Genomic DNA, 19,414 nt, shown 5'->3' on the forward strand with positions numbered 1-19,414 from the left:
GTTTGTCCTAGAAGGAAATTGAAGATGCATAATTTACACCAGAGAGTCATTCTCAATTTCATAATAGATTGTAAATATCCTGAATGGGGTATAGGAGCCTGTCTTACTTTTTTTTTTTTTAATTGATTTTGTTTGTTTATTTTACACCTACATGTGTTTTGCCTGTATGGGCATCACACTCATGTAGTTCTAAGGAGGGCCAGAAGAGGGCGCCTGATGCACTGGAACTGGAGTTAACAGAGGTTTGTGCCGCTAAGTGGGTCCTGGGAATGCAAGCCAGGTCATCTGGATGAGCAGCCAGTGCTCTTAACCTCTGAGCCATATCTCCAGTCCCAGAACACGTTATTCTTAAAAAGAGAGGACAGAGCCAGGCGTGATGGCACATGCCTCAGGAGTCTGGGGCAGGAGTGGATCTCTGTGAGTTCGAGACCAGCCTGGCCTACAAAGTGAGTTCAGGACAGCCTATTGCTACACAGAGAAACCCTGTCTCAAAAAACAAAACCAAAGTTTAAAAAAAAAAAAAGAGGGGACAGGGAAATTATTCAAGGACGCTGATGGTGGTGGAACATGCCTTTAATCGCAGCACGTTTAGAAGAAGGCAGATCTCTGTGATTTGAAGCCAGTTTGGGCTAAATAGAGTTTTAGGTCAACCAGGATTATCCTGTGAGGCTATTTTTTTGTTGTTGTTGTTTTGGTTTTGTTTTTTAAACTTCAATAAAGAGCATTTTCAAGTTGTAAAGAACTTGAGTGTTTTCTTTCTTTCTTTCTTTCTTTCTTTCTTTCTTTCTTTCCTGCAGCCATCCAAGGCTGGCCCTAGAACGCCTGGTAATTCTCCTGTCTCAGTTTAGGCTTCTGGGATTACAGGTGTGAGCTGCTGAAAATTTACAGTGATTCTTCTGGTCAAAAAAATTAAAAAATTAAAAAAAAAAAAGAATAAAGCAACAACCTCTTTTTAACCCTGTGAAGCCAGGCTCATCAGATCCTCTTCTCTCCTTAAATTGCTGTTTAGCTGTTTCTGAGCGCCGCCCAATCCCAGGTGCCAGCAGGGGCCGCTTGCCTGGCCGGGAGGGTTTGGCCCCTACCGAGAAGCAAAGGCGGCTCTCCAAACTCAATCGTCTTTCGTCTTTTCTTCTCTTTAAGTCCTCCTCTTTCTCTCCAGAGAGACAACAGAAATAATTGATCCATCATCCAGTCCCAGACACAGATTGCCATGCAAATATCCCCGCCGCCTTTCCAGACCTCAAAGTTACAAACCCAGGGTGTTGGGGGCGGGGGCGCGTTTCTTCGGGCCACCCCACCCCTCCTCAGGCAGGTGAGAGGCAGAGAGGGGAGGAAACTCTCCACTACAGCCCCAGCCTCCTCCCTCGCCGCACACACCATCTTTCTGGTGTGGAATCACTTAAAAGTTTGGGTAAAACTCCCTTTTGTCCCAGGGGATCAAATCTGGAAGCTTTTAGGAGGCGGAGCAGGGATGTGGAGGAAGAAAAGCACATTCCCCAAAACATTCGTCAGACCTAAGAGAGTCGTTTCTTTACTCAAAACTGCCCATCACCCCCCGCGCCCCCCCCACCGCCATTAACTTTCGATTAAGACCTCCTCCTTATGGCAACTAAACTTCGCTTTGCATAATTAAGATTTTCCTCGGAAAGGGGGGGTGGGTGGTGGTGGGGGGTGGCTGTGGATTGAAACTTCAGCTCCGGGCCTTTCTCCTTCGCCTCACCCCACACCCCCGCCCCAACCCTGAAGCCTGGCCTCTGAGTTCCTGAATTTTCTCACTTTGAGGTGCCACTGAACACAAAGAACCATAATGGGATCCTTTGTGCTCGCTATGGGGCAATTACACCCCGGAGTCCCGGCCCCTTTAAGAGTCTCTTAAAGAGACAGGCTCTCATTTTTTTTTCCAGAGGGTTACTTTAGGGTGTGTGTAGGGGGAGGGGCGAAGCAAACTTCTAGGGGTCCTCGTTTAGGGTGAAACGACAACTTTACCTCAACTCTCTGAGAGGGGTTGAGAGAAGTCTTTGCAAGCTGTTCGCTTACGTGCTTTTAAAACACGCCTTTATATTTATGTGTCTTAGGTTGAGATCTTTCACTTGAGATTTTTTTCATAAGTGGGAATGAAAAGTGGGGTGGGGGCGGTGAACGAGGACGAGAGCAAAGAGCTCCTGTACCTCAAAATGCTTCGGCTTCCGGCTACAGATCAAGCTGTTGCCTGGGTCGGACTCCACTCGGGGAAACCTTGTCTCCGGATCGCGCCTCGGTGACTCCGGAGAAATCGCGGACTGAGCAAACAGCCCCTAATATAATAATAGCTTGTCTCTTTAAAAAAGCAAAAAGGGGGTGGGGTGGGTAGAGTTTTCTTGGCATCTGGTTTCTGATCTCATTATGTCGCGGTCCACCAATCCAGCCCTCGGGGCTGGTCCTCGAGTTTAAATCTGATTGGCCGAGAGCACATTTTGGGACGGTGCAAAGCTCGACGGGGCGGTTTCAAGGATCCCTTTTGGGAAGAGGGGGGCTGAGGAGAGGGCGGGGCCGTCAGCGGGGGCCCCCTTGAAACCGACTAATTGGGATCGGAGAGGCCGAGGTGAGGGCTGAAGGAGGCACAAAGGAGTCGCTGGGTAGAGGAGGGTGGGGAGAGGGGAAGCCCAGAGGCTAGAGGAGGAGGAAGAGGAGCGAGGGCACCGGTGCGCCGTGTCTCCGGCCACTCAGTCCGACCGCGGCGAGCCAGCAGGCGGGTGCGCCGCCCCCTCCCCCGCCCGGCCTCCCCAACTCTGCGGCCGCGAGCAAAGTTTGCAGAGAGGCGCGGGAGGCGGCCGGGCAGCCAGGCGGCAGCGGGGAAGGCGCGCGGTCTCGGGGTTGGGGGCGGGGGCTGGGGGGCGCCCAGGAGCCGAGTGGGGGGCGGCGGCCAGCATGCGGGCCCGCAGCGCCCTGCCCCGCAGCGCCCTGCCCCGCCTGCTGCTGCCACTGCTGCTGCTGCCGGCCGCCGGGCCGGCTCAGTTTCACGGGGAGAAGGGCATCTCCATCCCGGACCACGGCTTCTGCCAGCCCATCTCCATCCCGCTGTGCACGGACATCGCCTACAACCAGACCATCATGCCCAACCTTCTCGGCCACACGAACCAGGAGGACGCGGGCCTAGAGGTGCATCAGTTCTACCCGCTGGTGAAGGTGCAGTGCTCGCCGGAGCTGCGCTTCTTCCTGTGTTCCATGTACGCTCCGGTGTGCACGGTGCTGGAGCAGGCCATCCCGCCGTGCCGCTCCATCTGCGAGCGCGCGCGCCAAGGCTGCGAGGCGCTCATGAACAAGTTCGGCTTCCAGTGGCCCGAGCGCCTCCGCTGCGAGCATTTCCCGCGTCACGGCGCCGAGCAGATCTGCGTGGGCCAGAACCACTCCGAGGACGGAGCTCCTGCGCTCCTCACCACCGCGCCGCCGTCTGGGCTACAGCCCGGCGCTGGTGGCACACCGGGCGGCCCCGGCGGTGGTGGCGCGCCCCCTCGCTACGCCACTCTGGAGCACCCTTTCCACTGTCCACGCGTCCTCAAGGTGCCATCCTATCTTAGTTATAAGTTTCTGGGTGAGCGTGATTGTGCCGCGCCCTGCGAGCCCGCACGACCCGACGGCTCCATGTTCTTCTCGCAGGAGGAGACGCGTTTTGCCCGTCTGTGGATCCTCACCTGGTCGGTGCTGTGCTGCGCTTCCACTTTCTTCACCGTCACCACCTACTTAGTGGACATGCAGCGCTTCCGGTACCCAGAGAGGCCCATCATCTTTCTGTCCGGCTGCTACACTATGGTGTCAGTGGCCTACATTGCGGGCTTCGTGCTCCAGGAGCGCGTGGTGTGCAACGAGCGCTTTTCCGAGGACGGGTACCGCACGGTGGTGCAGGGCACTAAGAAGGAGGGCTGCACGATCCTCTTTATGATGCTCTACTTCTTCAGTATGGCCAGCTCCATCTGGTGGGTCATTCTGTCCCTCACCTGGTTCCTGGCAGCCGGTATGAAGTGGGGCCACGAGGCCATCGAGGCCAATTCGCAGTACTTTCACCTGGCCGCCTGGGCTGTGCCGGCCGTCAAAACCATCACCATCCTGGCCATGGGCCAGATCGACGGCGACCTGCTGAGCGGCGTGTGCTTCGTGGGCCTCAACAGTCTGGACCCGCTGCGGGGCTTCGTGCTGGCCCCGCTCTTCGTGTACCTGTTCATCGGCACATCCTTCCTGCTGGCCGGCTTCGTGTCGCTCTTCCGCATCCGCACCATCATGAAGCACGACGGCACTAAGACGGAGAAACTGGAGAGGCTCATGGTCCGCATCGGCGTCTTCTCGGTGCTCTACACGGTGCCCGCCACCATCGTCATCGCCTGCTATTTTTACGAGCAGGCCTTCCGCGAGCACTGGGAGCGCTCGTGGGTAAGCCAGCATTGTAAGAGCCTAGCCATCCCGTGCCCGGCCCACTACACGCCGCGCATGTCGCCCGACTTCACAGTCTACATGATCAAATACCTCATGACGCTCATCGTGGGCATCACGTCGGGCTTCTGGATCTGGTCCGGCAAGACCCTGCATTCGTGGAGGAAGTTCTACACGCGTCTCACCAACAGCCGGCATGGCGAGACCACCGTGTGAAACGGCCTCGCCTCCTGGGCGCCCTGCTCCCCCAGGTCCGGACCGCACCGTGTCCTCCTTCACTCCGGAGGGGGTGCACCCTACGGACTCCTATTTTATTTCTTTTTTAAATAAAGAACAGTAAAAACCATTTTATTTTAGGTCGCTTTTTAAAAAGAACTCTGCCCAACACCCCCTTACCAGGTTTGTAATTAAAACTGTAAATAGTCTTTGTAAATTTAATTATATATTTTCTATTTAAAAGGAAAAAGGAGGAAAAAAAAAAAAAAGATCAGCGAGGGCGCCGGGACTAAAGAGTGAGGTGGGGGTGGGGGAGGAGGTCTCGCCTTTTCTAAGTGCCCTTTTAAAAGCCGCCCCGTGCTCTGGTTCGAATTTTTTGGTACTTTGGCAGGGCTGGGCCTGCTGGGAGAGGCACCTAGCCTGTTCGCTGTTTTTGTTGGCTTAAAGGAGTTGGGAGTTAGTTCCACTCAACATCTATAAAAGCCAAATTTGCAAGCCTCCTCGCCGACGCGGGGCCTGTGGAAGCTGTTGGATATTTTTTTTTTAACAAGACTTGGAGTCGTTTTGTTTTATTTTATTTCCCCGTTCTCCCCGCTCCACCACCACCCCTTTCTCCCTCCTCGTTTATCCTGAATCCCTTCACTCGATTATCTGGAAACCTCCCAGGCCAGATGTAGACGTGGAAAAAACATACCGCTTTTAGGGAGAGGGCGGAGACGTGGGGAGCAATGGCCTCCATACACCCCCCCCCCACACACACACACCACTCCCCTGGGGAGACTGAGATCCTTATGTGGTTTCAGCTCTGGCCCACGTGCTGAGAATGGGTAACAAAACGCGTTGTGAAGTGTGTTTACACACACACACACACACACACACACACACAGTACACACACCATTTTTAAGAACGACCCTCTTTCCCTGGATTTTAGGGATGCCACTAGCCTCTGAATGTGCACTTGCAAATCCTTGAACATCTGTTGCGCCTGGGTTCCCTTCTCGCCCGGCAGTCGGCTGTGCCGCAGTGGCATCCAGGTTAGCAGTCTCTCCAGTTGGGTTGTGTGTTATGTGTGGAGTTTTGGTGGTGGTGGTTGTCCTTGTGTGTGTGTTTGTTTTTTCCTCCTCAAAAGCAATAAAAATGGTTTGAGTTGGAGGGAGGGGAGTGGATGGGCTGGTGGGGTTTTTAGTTTTTCTTTTGCCAAAAGACGGGCCTTTAAGAAAAAGAAGAAAAAAAAAAGTTGTTCAGGGAAACAACAAAAAACTAGTGGATAAGTTTGCTTTCTCGAGGGCCTCTCTGGGCAGGCTCTTTGTGGCTGTGGGGGTGGGGTTGAGTGTTTACACGACAGTCTTTAACATAAGGCTGATAGGAGGCGTCTAGCATGTTTCTTGCCCCTGCACACAAATCAAAGTAAAGATTTTCCTTAAGTTAGCTGTCTGGGGGCGGGGGTGATATACAAAGTACCTTTGCTGGTGTGAGAAATCCAGTGTCCAGCATCCATCAGTTTCTTCAACTCTGGAGTGTACTTTAGAGTTTGAATCCTACAGGAGGTGCCAGGAAGATCTGTGGGCCAGAGCTCTGCTTTCACCATCTCTCTCCGGTTTCTTGATAATAGTGCAAATTAAAACCTAATAATCATCACAATAAAGTTCATTTAATTATCTTCAGAGACCTAGCCCTTTAATTGTATTTAACAGAGTTGTAACTCTTCCCGAGCCCCCCCCCTCCTTTAACCAAACCACGCCTCCTCCTCCCCCCCTCTCCCCTGCACCTACTTGGTTGGGGGTTGGGTAGAGTGGGCTCCTTGCCCAAGGCCTCGATTGTTTGACTACATAGTTATGGGAAAATTGATTTCTTATCATCTTGTGTTGGCGGACGTGGGGACAAGGGAGAAAGTGAGTTGGAACCCAAGTGTGTGTGTGTGTGTGTGTGTGTGTGTGTGTGTGTGTTAGTTTATGTTGGGGGAAGGGAAGTGGAAAGGTTTGGTAATTGAAGTCATGTGTGGGGCTTTGCTTGCAGTTGTACTAAAGCCTAGGCATTTCAGCAGAGCGCCCCCCCCCTTCCCAAAATATACAGTCTCTCTCCATAGTATTTGTGCTAAATTCACTATGTCTCGATATGAATTTGACTTAACTATCAGAGTAGTGGTGGGGGCAAGAAGCAGTTTCACTGCTCCCCCCCCCCCCCCCGCCCAATCCCCAGGGCTCTTCCACATCTAAAAGAACCCCAGAAAGATTATAGAAGAGCCTTACAGTCTGTATAAAGAATCAGTGAGTGCCTTTCCTGGCGATAAAGGTGAGACCCCGGGGACCCAAGTACAATAGGAAAGGGGATGCTGGTTTCTGCTGAAGATTTGGGGAGAGCCTCCCCCACCCCTAAGAGTACAGAAGTTCCCTGTGCTTCTGTGATATCCACTTCTGTACCGTCACAGGATCAAAGAGAGGTGAGCTGGCCACAACTGCCTTTTCTTTCCCATTCCCTCCCCCTACCTCAGGGTCTCCTGCCAACATAGGGGTGACAGAGCTTGCAACAATGGACAAAGTGGCTTCGTGACAGGGGTGGGAGGTGGGAAGGAAAGATAAATTAGCCTCCTGGAGAGCCACAGATCCTAAAACTGTAGCGACCCCTGCTCCTTTAAGAGGTGGCCAAGGAACTGAAGGGCCAGGAAGGGAAAACACTCACTGGCCGCCTTATCTCACTCCCACTGTAATAAAGCATCTTTGAGAAGGGAGCTTTAGGCCAAGGTGTGAGGGAACTGTAGGTTAGAAAAGGCCTTAGTGGGAACCCCGGCTGTCAACTGCCTGAGCTTTAGGCCCTACCTGGAATCAGTGTCTCCATTGTTTGGAAAACTGAGTTAAAATGCGTGGACTTAGCGGTCCGATTTCTAGGTCCCATAGGGCGGGAACTACTTTCCATCCCCTCTGGGAGGAAGGCCTTGTATCTGATGGAGGGTACGACTGAGAAGGAGAACTCGGTGGGTCACAGGCCACACAGGTGATGTTTCTCTATTTTCCCAAGTCCTAGGGCAACGTGGCTGCGTCAGGTCAGCGTGGCCAGGTCTTTCCTTGAGACTCCCACTCCTCACTGTTTAGACTGTTGTCCACCCCCCCCCCCAATCCTGGCCTTACCTCAAAAATATTCCCATTGTTATAAACTCTTAGTCCTTTAAGAGAAAAAAAAAACTTTAAAAAATTAGCCTCTAAAAAGGCCACTTGAAACCGGGCAGTGGTGGTGCACGGCTTTAATCCCAGCACTCAGGAGGCAGAGGCAGGTGGATCTGTGTGAGTTTGAGGCCAGCCTGGTCTACAAAGTGAGTCCAGGACAGCCAGGACTATAAAAGAAAAACTGTCTTGAAAAACAAAAACAAACAAACAAACAAAAAAACGAAAACAAAAGGCCACTTGAGTTCCCCAAGACCAAAGGGCTGGAGAGCTGGCTGAGTGGTTAAGAGCATTTGTTGTTCTTGCAAAGGGCCCTGGGTTCAATTCCCAGAGCCCACACAGAAGCTCACCACCTCCTTAGGTAACATCCAGGCAAATCATTCATACATACAAAATTAATCTGAAAAAATTTTTCTTTCTTTCTTTTTGTTTTTTCTTTCTTTCTTCTTGTTTTTGTTGTTTGTTTGTTTGTTTTCTAGACAGGGTTTCTCTGTGTAGCCTTGGCTGTCTTGGACTCGCTTTGAAGACCAGGCTGGCCTTGAACTCACAGAGATCCACCAGTCTCTGCCTCCTGAGTGCTGGGACTAAAGGTGTGCACCACGCCACCATGACTGGCTTGAAAAAAATTTCTTCAAAAAATAAAAACTTTATCAAGACAGATTCCCCCACAAATGTCCCAAAGATTGAATATTAGGTTCTTTTCAGTGGGGCTGTACCTGCCAACTCCTAGATTATTAAAAAGGGGAAATGGTCCCCAACAGGGGTTGGGACTCATGATTTGGGTTGGATTCTGGCTAGACTGCCTGGATGCTCTGGAGCAGGCACATGAGTTAACGGAGCCATGCTCCTGCCACTTCAGTTGAATCGTCCCTTCTGCGGATTTACTGGTGACTGGTTCACCTCCTGAACCCCTGAAGTCAAGCCTGTGGTGGCAGACTGCACTGTACAGAAAGGGCCCGTGCATAGCTCTCTGTGGGGCTGGAAGGCGGGAAGGAGCCCAGAGGCCTGCTCACATGAACACACAATTTTGTATTGACGTTTAGGAGGATTCTGGACCATTTGGCTAACCACCCCTGCACACACACACACACACATGCACACGCACATACACACACACACACACACACCCCTGCCTCCCCCCCCCCCCCTTCTAGTTGCTCTCATCTCTGCTGTGGGAATCAAGTGTGATGGACATGGTTGCTCATAACTGTCATCCCAGGAGGAGTGAGCCTAAGGCTGAGGACTGCCTGGGCCACAGCGTGAATTATGGGCCAGCCTGGACTACAATGAAACTCTCTTAAGACAACAATAAGCGCACACACACACACACACACACACACACACACACACACATACACACACACATACACACACACACACACACACCAGGGGGGGGGTGTGATTAACTGGAACTACAAAAACAGAAACACCCCCAAACTAGATGGTTCTCTTTGGGTGGTGGGATCTTCCACTCTCAGGCAACAAATTATCAGCCATAGCAGAGTGTGGTGAATGGGTAATATATTGTATTGGGGGGTGGGGGGTGGCGGCAAAAGGCAGCTCCCTGCAACTATGTCTGCAGAGACGCCTGGGTGAGGCAGATCAGTCGTGGTGCACACTTCTGCAGATTTTTCTCACCTCTGTCTGGTGTCCCGGGGGGGGGGGGGGGGGAGGTAGAAAGGCCATGGCTCTGGTCTGCCGAAGGTAACATTGCATCAGGTGACACAGCCAGCCCAGAGTGCATGTCCAAGAAACACTAGCACTTTCCAACGACTTAGGATAAATTCCAGAAAGTAGAGTTACTGGGCCAGAGAGCACACATTTCTTGAGGACTTGCAACCTGTTGTTACTGGTACTTTTCACAGGTTTAGAATTATTTCCCATCATCCCAGGTTCTATCTCTGATTCTGCCTGGTAGCCTCCTGACTAGAGGCTGGAGGGGCGGGGTGTGGGGGGGTGGGAAGGGGGCAGCGTTTGTCTCCCTCTCTGATGAGGACACAAATGTCTTACTTGCCTGAGTGAGCAGGACACACACCGGGATGGGACGGTCCCCTCCAAAGGCTTTGAAGCCTTCATCTGTGCCTCCCCCTGTTCCTCCTGAACCTCCTGCCCCACTCCCTAGCCTAAGAGCGGTCCCCAGCCACCTTGCCCGGACTGGCTCCTCCAAACCCTCTGCAACGCACCAGATTTTTGCAAAACAGAAGAGGTAGGGCAAAGGGAGTGGAGATGAAGACGGTAGGGACTCAACCCGCTCAGACGTCGCAGTTTAGAATCTTGACTGCCAGTTGCCTGGAATGTCCCCTCTTTCCCAGTGAGGCTGGTCGAGCCAACCTGGGCTGGGGGGGGGGCCTGGGGGGGTTGGGGGGGGGGGCTGGGGCTGAGCTCTGAGCCCTTTGTTCGAAAGCCAAAGCTTTGCGTAGGTCCCAGCTTTCCAATCTAGCCCTTATAATTAGCCCCAATCAGAGTGTTTATCTCAGGGCCTAGTGCGGAACTCAGAGTCCCTTGATTTCATTCAAAACCTGGGAAGGGGTAGGAGAGGGGGGAAGGAGCCCTGAAAGAGAAAGGGATAAGAGGGATGAGGGGGCGCAAACACCCCCTCTTTGGCCATGGCGGGTGTGTGTGTCAGGATACCATCTCAGGATAGCTGATCCCCAGAACCCCCAGCATCCTGACTCAGGGCGGGCTCTGTGGGTGGGTGGGCTTATGTCAGTCGGAAATGGCTCGGATATAATTAACAGGACTAATCGCCCAGCGGGAGGGAAGGGTGCCGGCCAGAGCCCTGGCTCCCCCAGGAAGCTCTGGCTACCGTCCTTGTTCCTCTCCTGAAGGGCCCCCGAGGAGGGCCAAGCCGGCCCCCGAGGAGGGCCAAGCCCTGCAGCTGCCGAGGCTGCAGGAGAAGGCCGAGTGTGGACCGGGGAAGGCATGTGGGAAAAGAGGCGGCTTAACTCTTATCTCTGGCCTTCCCGGGTGACAGAAAAGAGCGGGCTAAAGTTGAAGAGCTGGGGCTTCAGGGGAGAGCAGAAATTGTGAGTGGAAAAGCTAGAGAGAGAATTCCCAGCTACTGCTCCCAGGGGACGCTGGGCATGTCCCTGTCCGGTAGAGGTGCCTTGTAGGGAATTCTACCTCCAAGGACTTAGTGCTGCTCTGTGCCAAGGGAGTTCCCAGCGAGCGCCTCAGACAGTGTGGAGACAGCTCACAGCTCCCTTGGTTCCGTCCTTCCGTCCCTTCCGAGTCAGGCTGGGCTGACAGTGTGGTTGGTTTGGGAGGAGAGTACAAGCTTATTGTGAACGGGGAAGGTGCTGAGTTCAGTGTCCGGTGCTGGAAAACAAAACAGCCAAACCCTACCAGACCCCTAAGAATGGCAGAGGCGGGAAGTCCTTCACTCCCATAGCGTTTGAAGCATAAGCTGGATCTCACCGCACCGTCTCAGACCAATCTGCCTTTTTGCTTTGCAACATATACTCCCTGTAACTTAAATGTCCTCTCCCTCCTCTCCCCTCCCCCCCCCTTTCTGCCTTCCTCTCCTCTCCCCTCCCCTCCCTGTAGCCCACAAGGTTCTCAGAACAGCCTTTGAGTTGGCAGACAGCCATACGCCACACAGTTTTTCTGACACCTGTCCCCTTTGCTATGTTTGCTGTGTCTTTATCTCTGTAGCCAGAGGCTAGCAAGAGGCCCAAGACCACAGGCTCTGGAGCCTGTCTAACAAGTGATATGCGTGTGCGTGTATGTTTTATGTATGCACGTGAATGTGTGCACGTGTGTCTATGTGCATGGGTGTGTATCTGTGTGCGTGCAAGGGTGTCTGTGTGTTTGCCTGTGTGTGTGATGAAGATTTTTTTTTTTAAGTCCCATCAGCTTAATAATAATAGAAAGCCCCAAAAATGGAAAACTGAGGGCAAGGGAAGTGGCCCCTAGGGAGGGGCATAGGGATCCCTGCTCACAGCCCCAGGCATGGCTGCAGGCTTCCCCCCTCCCATTGCTGTTGTTGATGAGGTTGGGAGGCAGCGATTGTCCTGAGGGAGCCGCGGTCATCTGAGTCAGGACCCTTACTTCTGGGGTGTGCTCAGTTTCTGCAGTTTGGATCCCCAGTACCCAGGTGAAAAGCTGAGCCCAGCTCCTGGGCCTATAACGCCAGCACTGGGAGTGTTGGGGGTGGGGACGTTGGCCGGGGTGGGGTGGGGGGCGGCAGGGAGGATCAGCAGTCTAGTTAGAAAGTGGCTAGCATCAGGTTCAGTGAGAGGCCCTGTCTCAAGGAAATAAGGTAGAGTGATGGATAAAAAGATCTGATGTGCTCCTTTAACCTCTCGAGTGTGCACACCCCTACTCACATGTGTGCATACACACACACACACACACACTTGAAAATATGTTGGCAAAGCTTAACTAGGACAGAGAATTCCAGAAACCTACACAACCTTCACCGCTAATGAGAATGTTAAAAAAAAAAAAAAAGTTTTCCTATCAGCCAGAGTAATTATTCAAATACCTGATCAGCATGTCATGATTTCCAAGTAGCTCATTAATTGATGAAGGAACCAAAACTCTGTTATAACCTGTCCACAGGGGAACTCAAAGCAGAGACGTGCCTGGGCTATCTGGCCTGCTGAAGTGAGTGGTGTAACCCGTGCCTCGCTGGGTAATGTCCACCGGCTCTAATCAATCACACCCCTGCCAGACTATCTGCATTTCTGTGGGGAAGAATCACTTGTATTATTATCAGCTGTCTGAGTGGTAAAATTGCTCAAGGTCAATAAAGCATGCAAGGGCACGTAGCGTCTTTTCGCCCATCGCTAAGCCCTCCTGGTTTTCTCTCAGAAGCTCTGAGCACAGGAATCATCTCCATATGACAAGTGTCACTCATTCCATCCCATAAAAGAGCTTTAGTTTCAGCTGGGAGCTCGGAGGCAGCCCTTAGAGACAAAGGCAGTAAACCTTCCTATAGAGGAATTTCAGTTCAGAATATGGCTGCTCTGGCAAGAGATCACATCCAAAGACCTTCTAGATCTGGGCGACGCAGCTCGGACACAGAGCCTCTTTTAGTTGCAGCCCTCAGGAGACAGAGGCAAACAGTTCTCTGAGTTCTAGTCGCTGGCGTTGTGGTGAGACAGGGAGTTGAGAGGCAGGGTGCCACGGAGTTGAGTCTGTGGCAGTTCAGTACGTGAAATTTAGAGGCAGTTTTCACCAGGAGGGTTTTACGGAGACAGGCTGAAGAGAGAAGGAACTGGAACACGGGTGAAGACAGAGGAGCCAGAAAGCGGAAAGGAGCCAGAAGAGTTAGTTTGAGGCAAGGCAGAGCAATTCAGTGAGAAACTGAGAGAAGCCAGATTGAATCAGCCAGCTTGGAGAGGAGTTTGAGCCACAACAGCTGAGTTGAACCAGCCAGCCAGAGTTCAGAAAGAGCTAGAAAGGGTGAGCTTGTTCTGCAGTAAGTCTCAGAGGCTGAAAACATTTAGGCCTAGATAAGATTGTACGGAGGCTAGAAGCTTCTAGGACTAGGTTAGCAGAAGGAGGCAGTAAGCCTCTGAGACAATTACTTCAGGAGAATAAAAGATTGCTTTTCCACCTTCCACCATTCCCAGGCTGGTGAAGCTTTTGATTCTTTTTTTTTTTTTTTTTTTTGTATTTTTTTGTTTGTTTTGTTTTGTTTTGTTTTTCGAGACAGGGTTTCTCTGTGTAGCCTTGGCTGCTCTGGACTTGCTTTGTAGACCAGGCTGGCCTCGAACTCACAGCGATCTGCCTGCCTCTGCCTCCCAAGTGCTGGGATTAAAGGCGTGCGTCACCACCGCCCGGCTTGCTTTTGATTCTTATCCTCCCTCACCCCAGACCTCTGGTTTGTCTCCCCTGCCTTTTTAAAACTTATCATCATCATCATCATCATCATCACTATCATTATTATTAATTTTTTAATGTTTATGGGTGTCTTGCCTACATGTATGTCTGTGCACCATGTGCACGCCTGGTGTCTTTGGAGGCCTGAAGAGAGCGTCAGCTCCCCTGTAACTGGACTTACACACACTTGTGTTCTGGGTCCTCCCAGGTCCTCTGGAAGAGCAGCCAGTGTGCTTAACTTCAGAGCCATCTCTCCAGTCCTTCCCTTGCCTTTCTTCCTCCCACGTCACCATTCATGTCTCCTTGAACTGTGCAGTCACCACTTATTGTCTATATCAAACACTATACACCTATAGCATTAGTAATATTAATAGTGGTATTAAGTTAGGCAGTGGCTGTGCACACCTTTAATCCCAGCACCCAGGAGGCAGAGGCAGATGGGTCTCTGTGAGTTTGAGGCCAGCCTGGTCTATATAAAGAGTTCCAGGACAGTCAGGGTTACGTAGAGAGACCCTGTTTAAGAAAAAAAAAACAACAACAAAATATTAATTAATAGCTATGAAATGAGTAATCTCTTTAACTTCAAATTGTAACGTCTTTAATAACAAGCTCATAGAAGCTGGATCCAAGAACACTGAGTGAGCCAGAACAGAACAAAGGCATTTAGAATCTGTTTTCCTTTTTTTTTTTTAAGATTTATTTATTTATTATTATGTATACAGTGCTCTGCCTGCATTTTACACCTGCAGGTCAGAAGAGGGAATCAGATCACATTATAGATGATTGTGAGCCACCATGTGGTTGGTGGGTATTGAACTCAGGACCTTGGGAAGAGCTGGCAGTGCTCTTAACCTCTGAGCCGTCACTCCAGCCCCACATTCAGACTCTTAACCGCTAACCAGAAACAGCTCAAGTAGTTATTTCTTGGCAGTCGTGGCGCATGCCTTTGATCCCAGTACTCATGAGGCAAAGGCAGATGGATCTCTGTGAGTTCAAGGCCAGCCTGGTCTACAGAGTGAGTAGACCAGGACAGCCAAAGCAACACAGAAAAAGAAACCCTATCTCAAACAACAACAACAAAGTTATTTCTTATGTCAACCATAATGAATCGTGCAGCTACCTAGAGTACTGGCTTGAGAAGGGTACAGAAGCATCTCTTGGTTTAGCAGGACACAGTGCTGGGATCCACTAGTGATGTCTAACTTGGCCACTGAATCATAGCTTCTAATAGTTTTCTTGCCTGTTGAGTATTTGTTAAGCTGGCTTATACCATACCATCTCCTGGCCAACTTCAAACATTGTTTATGGCCCTCTCTGTGTGTGAGAGGATCTTCCTGGGTAGCCCGGGCTGCCGTGGAACTTCCTTGTGTAAACCAGGCTAGCCTCAAACTCAAAAGAGCTTCACTGCCTCCGCGTCCCAAATGTTGGAATCAAAGGTGTTCACCGCCATGCCTGGATGTTGCCCTTTCTTTAAAGCTTATGTCGTCCCACACCCCCACACCCACTAGGCCCTGGATCATCACCCGCTTTTAGGTTTCTAATTACTCAAATTGTGATTCCAGATACCTTATTCCCAGCTCTCCAGTGGAGAGAAGGGTTCTTTGGTCTGATCTCACGCCACAGACTCAGAAGCTGCGTCTTTGCAAGGTTCCCGGGAACTTGTTGACACATTCAAAGGTGAAGAACTTTGGTCCAGTGGCACCTTGCTGTCAGCCAAACCCGCCCTGCGTCAGTTCATCCGCCGGTCATCTTCCGGGAAGGTGCTGGCTTGAGGTCTACGTTTTCCATGGCAGACTCTGACACTCACCCCAGCAGAAGCAGGTGTGTTCACGGACAATTTCAACCGAGGCATGAGGATTTGAAACGATTTCGCCCCCCACACTGGAGAAGCCCTTGCGGAATTCTTTGGCCGGTTCTCTTAGGGTGTGAGGACCCGACAGTGGGGCCTTCTGACCCACACCGCTAGGGCACAACATTGGTCCTTTCCCATTTGGGAGACTCTAGAGTCCTGCCCAAACTTTCCCGTGACCTTGAAGTCCTTTGCCCCGTCCCATGGGGGCGCAGAGAGGTGGGGTGGGGCGCAGAGGTGACGAGGAGAAATGCTTGCTAGATCTGAGGGCAGCTGCTGAAGCGGAGTTTGTTGAGCACTGCTCCGTGCCACGGGCTGGAGATTAGGTAAAGGCATTTGGGGGCTGCCTTTTGGTTCTGCCTTTGCGTTTTTAAGAGAGGGCTTCCCTGCGTAGTCCTGGCTGACCTGCCGGCTCACTTTTGTGGACCTCCTGCCTCTGTCTCCTGTAGGCTAGAACTACCGACAGGGGCTGCCTGAGGCGTCTTCATTGTTGGCAGTGCTGGGGATTGGACTCAGGGCCTTGTGCATGTTGGGCGAATGTTCTACCACTGAGCTGCACCCCCAGGCTCTGCCCCCTGCTCCATGGGAAAGTGAACACAGGAACAGGTCCTACATTTAAACTCACGTGATGCAAAAGGCAGACACAAGAGTGGTTCAGGAAAAGTGCATTCCGTGCAGAGGGAACAGCCCACTGTGGCCTTGAAAAAAGGAAGGCTGTGTCACAGGTACATGAGGACGTGCTTGACACAGGCTTCCGAGGGTCCCCACGCACGTAGTTTACACATACACATAACACGTGTTTAAAATAGAAAATAAATATATGTACTAAAATTGGTTCTCTCGGGCAGGTGGTGATGCCCGTGAATTCAGGACCAGCTCGGCCTACAGAGTTCAAGACAGGCAAGGTTGCACATAGAAACCCTGTCTCAAAAAACCAAAAATAAATAAATAACAGTAACGCTTAAAAACAGATCTGCTAACTTCGCTTTGAAAGAAAACCTGAAATGAGAAGAGGAGAGCCCCATCGCTAGCGTCTGAGCCGGATCCCTTTTCAGACCCTCTTAACAAGCCGCTCGCCACCAGGGAAAGCAGTGTCTTGAAGCACTAAGGAATGTGTGTTTAGAAGGCTGAATGCAATGTTGTGGGTGTGATTCTCCTCAGTCCAACTTCCCTCATTGAAGGCGGGGACACACACACACACAGACACACACAGACACACACACACACCACATAACCCGGACGACATGACACGGGATGACAACGATGCCTTAGGCTCCCAAAGCTCCTCTTTACACAAGGCCTTTTTTCCTGTAATAGTAATGACATAAGAAACACTAAGGAGAGAGCTGGGCGTGGTGGTGCCACACACGCCTTTAATCCCAGCACTCAGGAGGCAGAGGCAGGCGGATCGCTGTGAGTTCGAGGCCAGCCTGGTCTACAAAGTGAGTCCAGGACAGCCAAGGCTACACAGAGAAATACTATCTTGAAAAACCAAAAATAAATAAACAAAAAAGAAACACTAAGGAGAGGCTGGGGTGGTTAAGAGCACTCAGTGCCCTTTCAAAGGTCCTGAGTGCAGTTCCCAGCACTCACATGGCAGCTCACAACTGTCTGATGCCGCCTTCTGGTGTACAGATGCACATGCAGACAAAGTATCTGATACATGAAATACATAAATAAAAGGAAGAGGAGGAGGAGGAAGAAGCACTAAGAGATGGCTCCGCAGTAAGAGCAATTGCTGACCTTGCAGAGGACCTGAGTTTGGTTTTATCACACCTGTAACTCCGGCTCCATAGCATCCAAAACCCTCTTTTGGTTTCCTTCAACTCCTGCATGAATATGCAAATACACATAGACACATATATGAAAATGAATTTTTTTTCTCAAGTACAGAAGGGCTGGAGAGATGTTCGCTGGCTAAGGACACTGGCTGCTTTTCCAGAGGACCTGGGATGTCTTTGCAGCACCCCCATGGCAGCTCACAACCTTCTGTTAACTCTAGTTCCGGGGAACCAGATGCCCTCTTCTGGCCTTTGAGGGTACTGCACACACTTGTTTCACAGCCAAACCATTCATATACATATAAAAGTATACATTTAAAAATCTTAAAACATTTTTTTTTAAAAAGCACTAAGAAGTGTGTTTTATGAAACACAAAAAGTTGAGTCTAGAAACCACAATTTAAAAAAAAAAGGCCAGGGGAAATTTACACCGACTCCCACATACATTTGGGATCCATGGCTTCCTTCCCCGTCAGTGGGTGACTGGATTCCATCCCCACCAACCCTGTACAATTACCAGGAGAAACAGGGATGGTCAACAAATCAGCTTCCTGGGAAAGAACTCTAGGTGAGGACCTTTGTTCTTCCTTATCTAAGACATGGCTAGAGCTGAGGGCAGACTGACGTGCAGTATGTAGCCAACCTCACCACACATATGTGTTCTTTTTGTTGTTGTTGTTGTTTTTCGAGACAGGGTTTCTCTGTGTAGCCTTGGCTGTCCTAGACTCACTTTGTAGTCCAGGCTGGCCTTGAACTCACAACGATCTATCTGCCTCTGTCTCCTGAGTGCTGGGATTACAGGTGTGCGCCACCGTGCCCCGCCAATGTGTGCTCTTGTTGAGCACAGCTGTATATGTGTGGGTACATATGTGCTAAGCCTAGGGGACTCTGCACATCCCTAGGTCTCAGGAGAATCTTATTCCCTTCTCAAAGAAAGAGGCATGTGGGGAATTGGAGAGATGGCTCAGAGGTTAAGAGCACAGGCTGCTCATCCAGAGATCCTGAGTTCAATTCCCAGCACCCACATGGTGGCTCACAACCATCTATAATGAGATCTGGTGCCCTCTTCTGGCCTGAAGGTGTACATGCAGGCAGAACACTGTATACATAATAACAAATAAATAAGTCTTTTTTAAAAAAGAAAGAAAAGGGCTGGAGAGATGGCTCAGAAGTTAAGAGCACTGTTTGCTCTTCCAAAGGTCCTGAGCTCAATTCCCAGCAACCACATGGTGGCTCACAACCATCTCTAATGAGATCTGGTGCCCTCTTCTTGTGTACATAATAAATAAATAAATCTTTAAAAAAAAAACTGTTAAGAAAAAAAAAGGAAGAAAGAAAGAGGGATGTGGTTTCATTGGCATCCTTTTGACATTCATATGGAAAACTTCTTTTAGGGGCTTAAAAAAAAAAAGCAGGGTAATCCAGCTGGTGGTGCATGGCTGTAACCTCAGAATTTGGAAGGTAGAAACAGGAAGACCAGCAGTTCAAGGTCATCCTCAGCTACATAGTAAGTTAAGGCCCCCCTAGGATACCATGATATTCTGTGCAAAAAGCCCGAGAGGACTAGCAAGGTGGCCCCGTGGGTAAAGGCACTTGCCACTAAGCCTGACAGCTTGGGTTTGATCCTAATATTTACTTGGAGAAGGAAAAGACCAAGCCCGGCAGGTTGACCAACCCCAGCACGGTCTACAGAGTGAGTCCAGGACAGCCAAGGCTACGCAGGCATGCCATGGCAAACTTGTGCTAATCTTTACCTCTGCCACATGCAAGGTACAGATGAAATATAGAAGGGACTATGTCTCTTTGCCTTGTACTATACAGTAGGCATGGTGCTTATGTGACCTGTGGGTCTGGAAGTCTTACGGAACCACAGCCCATTTCCTTTAACCCTTTCAGCTTACAGGGGGGAACAGACTGGAACATTCGATGTTATCACCACCTTCTCTTCATGTCCCGGTGTCACCATACCAAAACTCTTGGCTTCAATCTCTGTCATTCCCTGTCAAAAAACTGGGAGCTTCTTCTTGGGATTTATGGATGCACACATCTGTGTGCACAGAGGCACAACCCCCCCCCCAGGGGTGTCAAAGGCGCTGTGGGAGTGTGCTGAGGAATCAAGTCCCTTTATGGGCCATGGAAGACTTTCTGGAAGAAATAACATCTAACAGAGACTTGA

The 19,414-nt window shown here is 50.8% G+C and overlaps 1 protein-coding gene across 1 annotated transcript; it reads left to right on the forward strand.

Moving 5' to 3' along the window:
- The first annotated feature begins 2,436 nt into the window (after positions 1–2,436).
- On the forward strand, positions 2,437–4,750 carry FZD2 (frizzled class receptor 2). The gene has a single exon (XM_084748065.1). The coding sequence runs from the start codon at positions 2,908–2,910 to the stop codon at positions 4,618–4,620; it is 1,713 nt and encodes a 570-aa protein (XP_084604191.1). The 5' UTR covers positions 2,437–2,907; the 3' UTR covers positions 4,621–4,750.
- The last annotated feature ends 14,664 nt before the right edge of the window (positions 4,751–19,414 follow it).

This window comes from Acomys minous (assembly GCF_964271855.1).
Source record: "Acomys minous genome assembly, chromosome: 12".
Lineage (NCBI taxonomy): Eukaryota > Metazoa > Chordata > Mammalia > Rodentia > Muridae > Acomys > Acomys minous.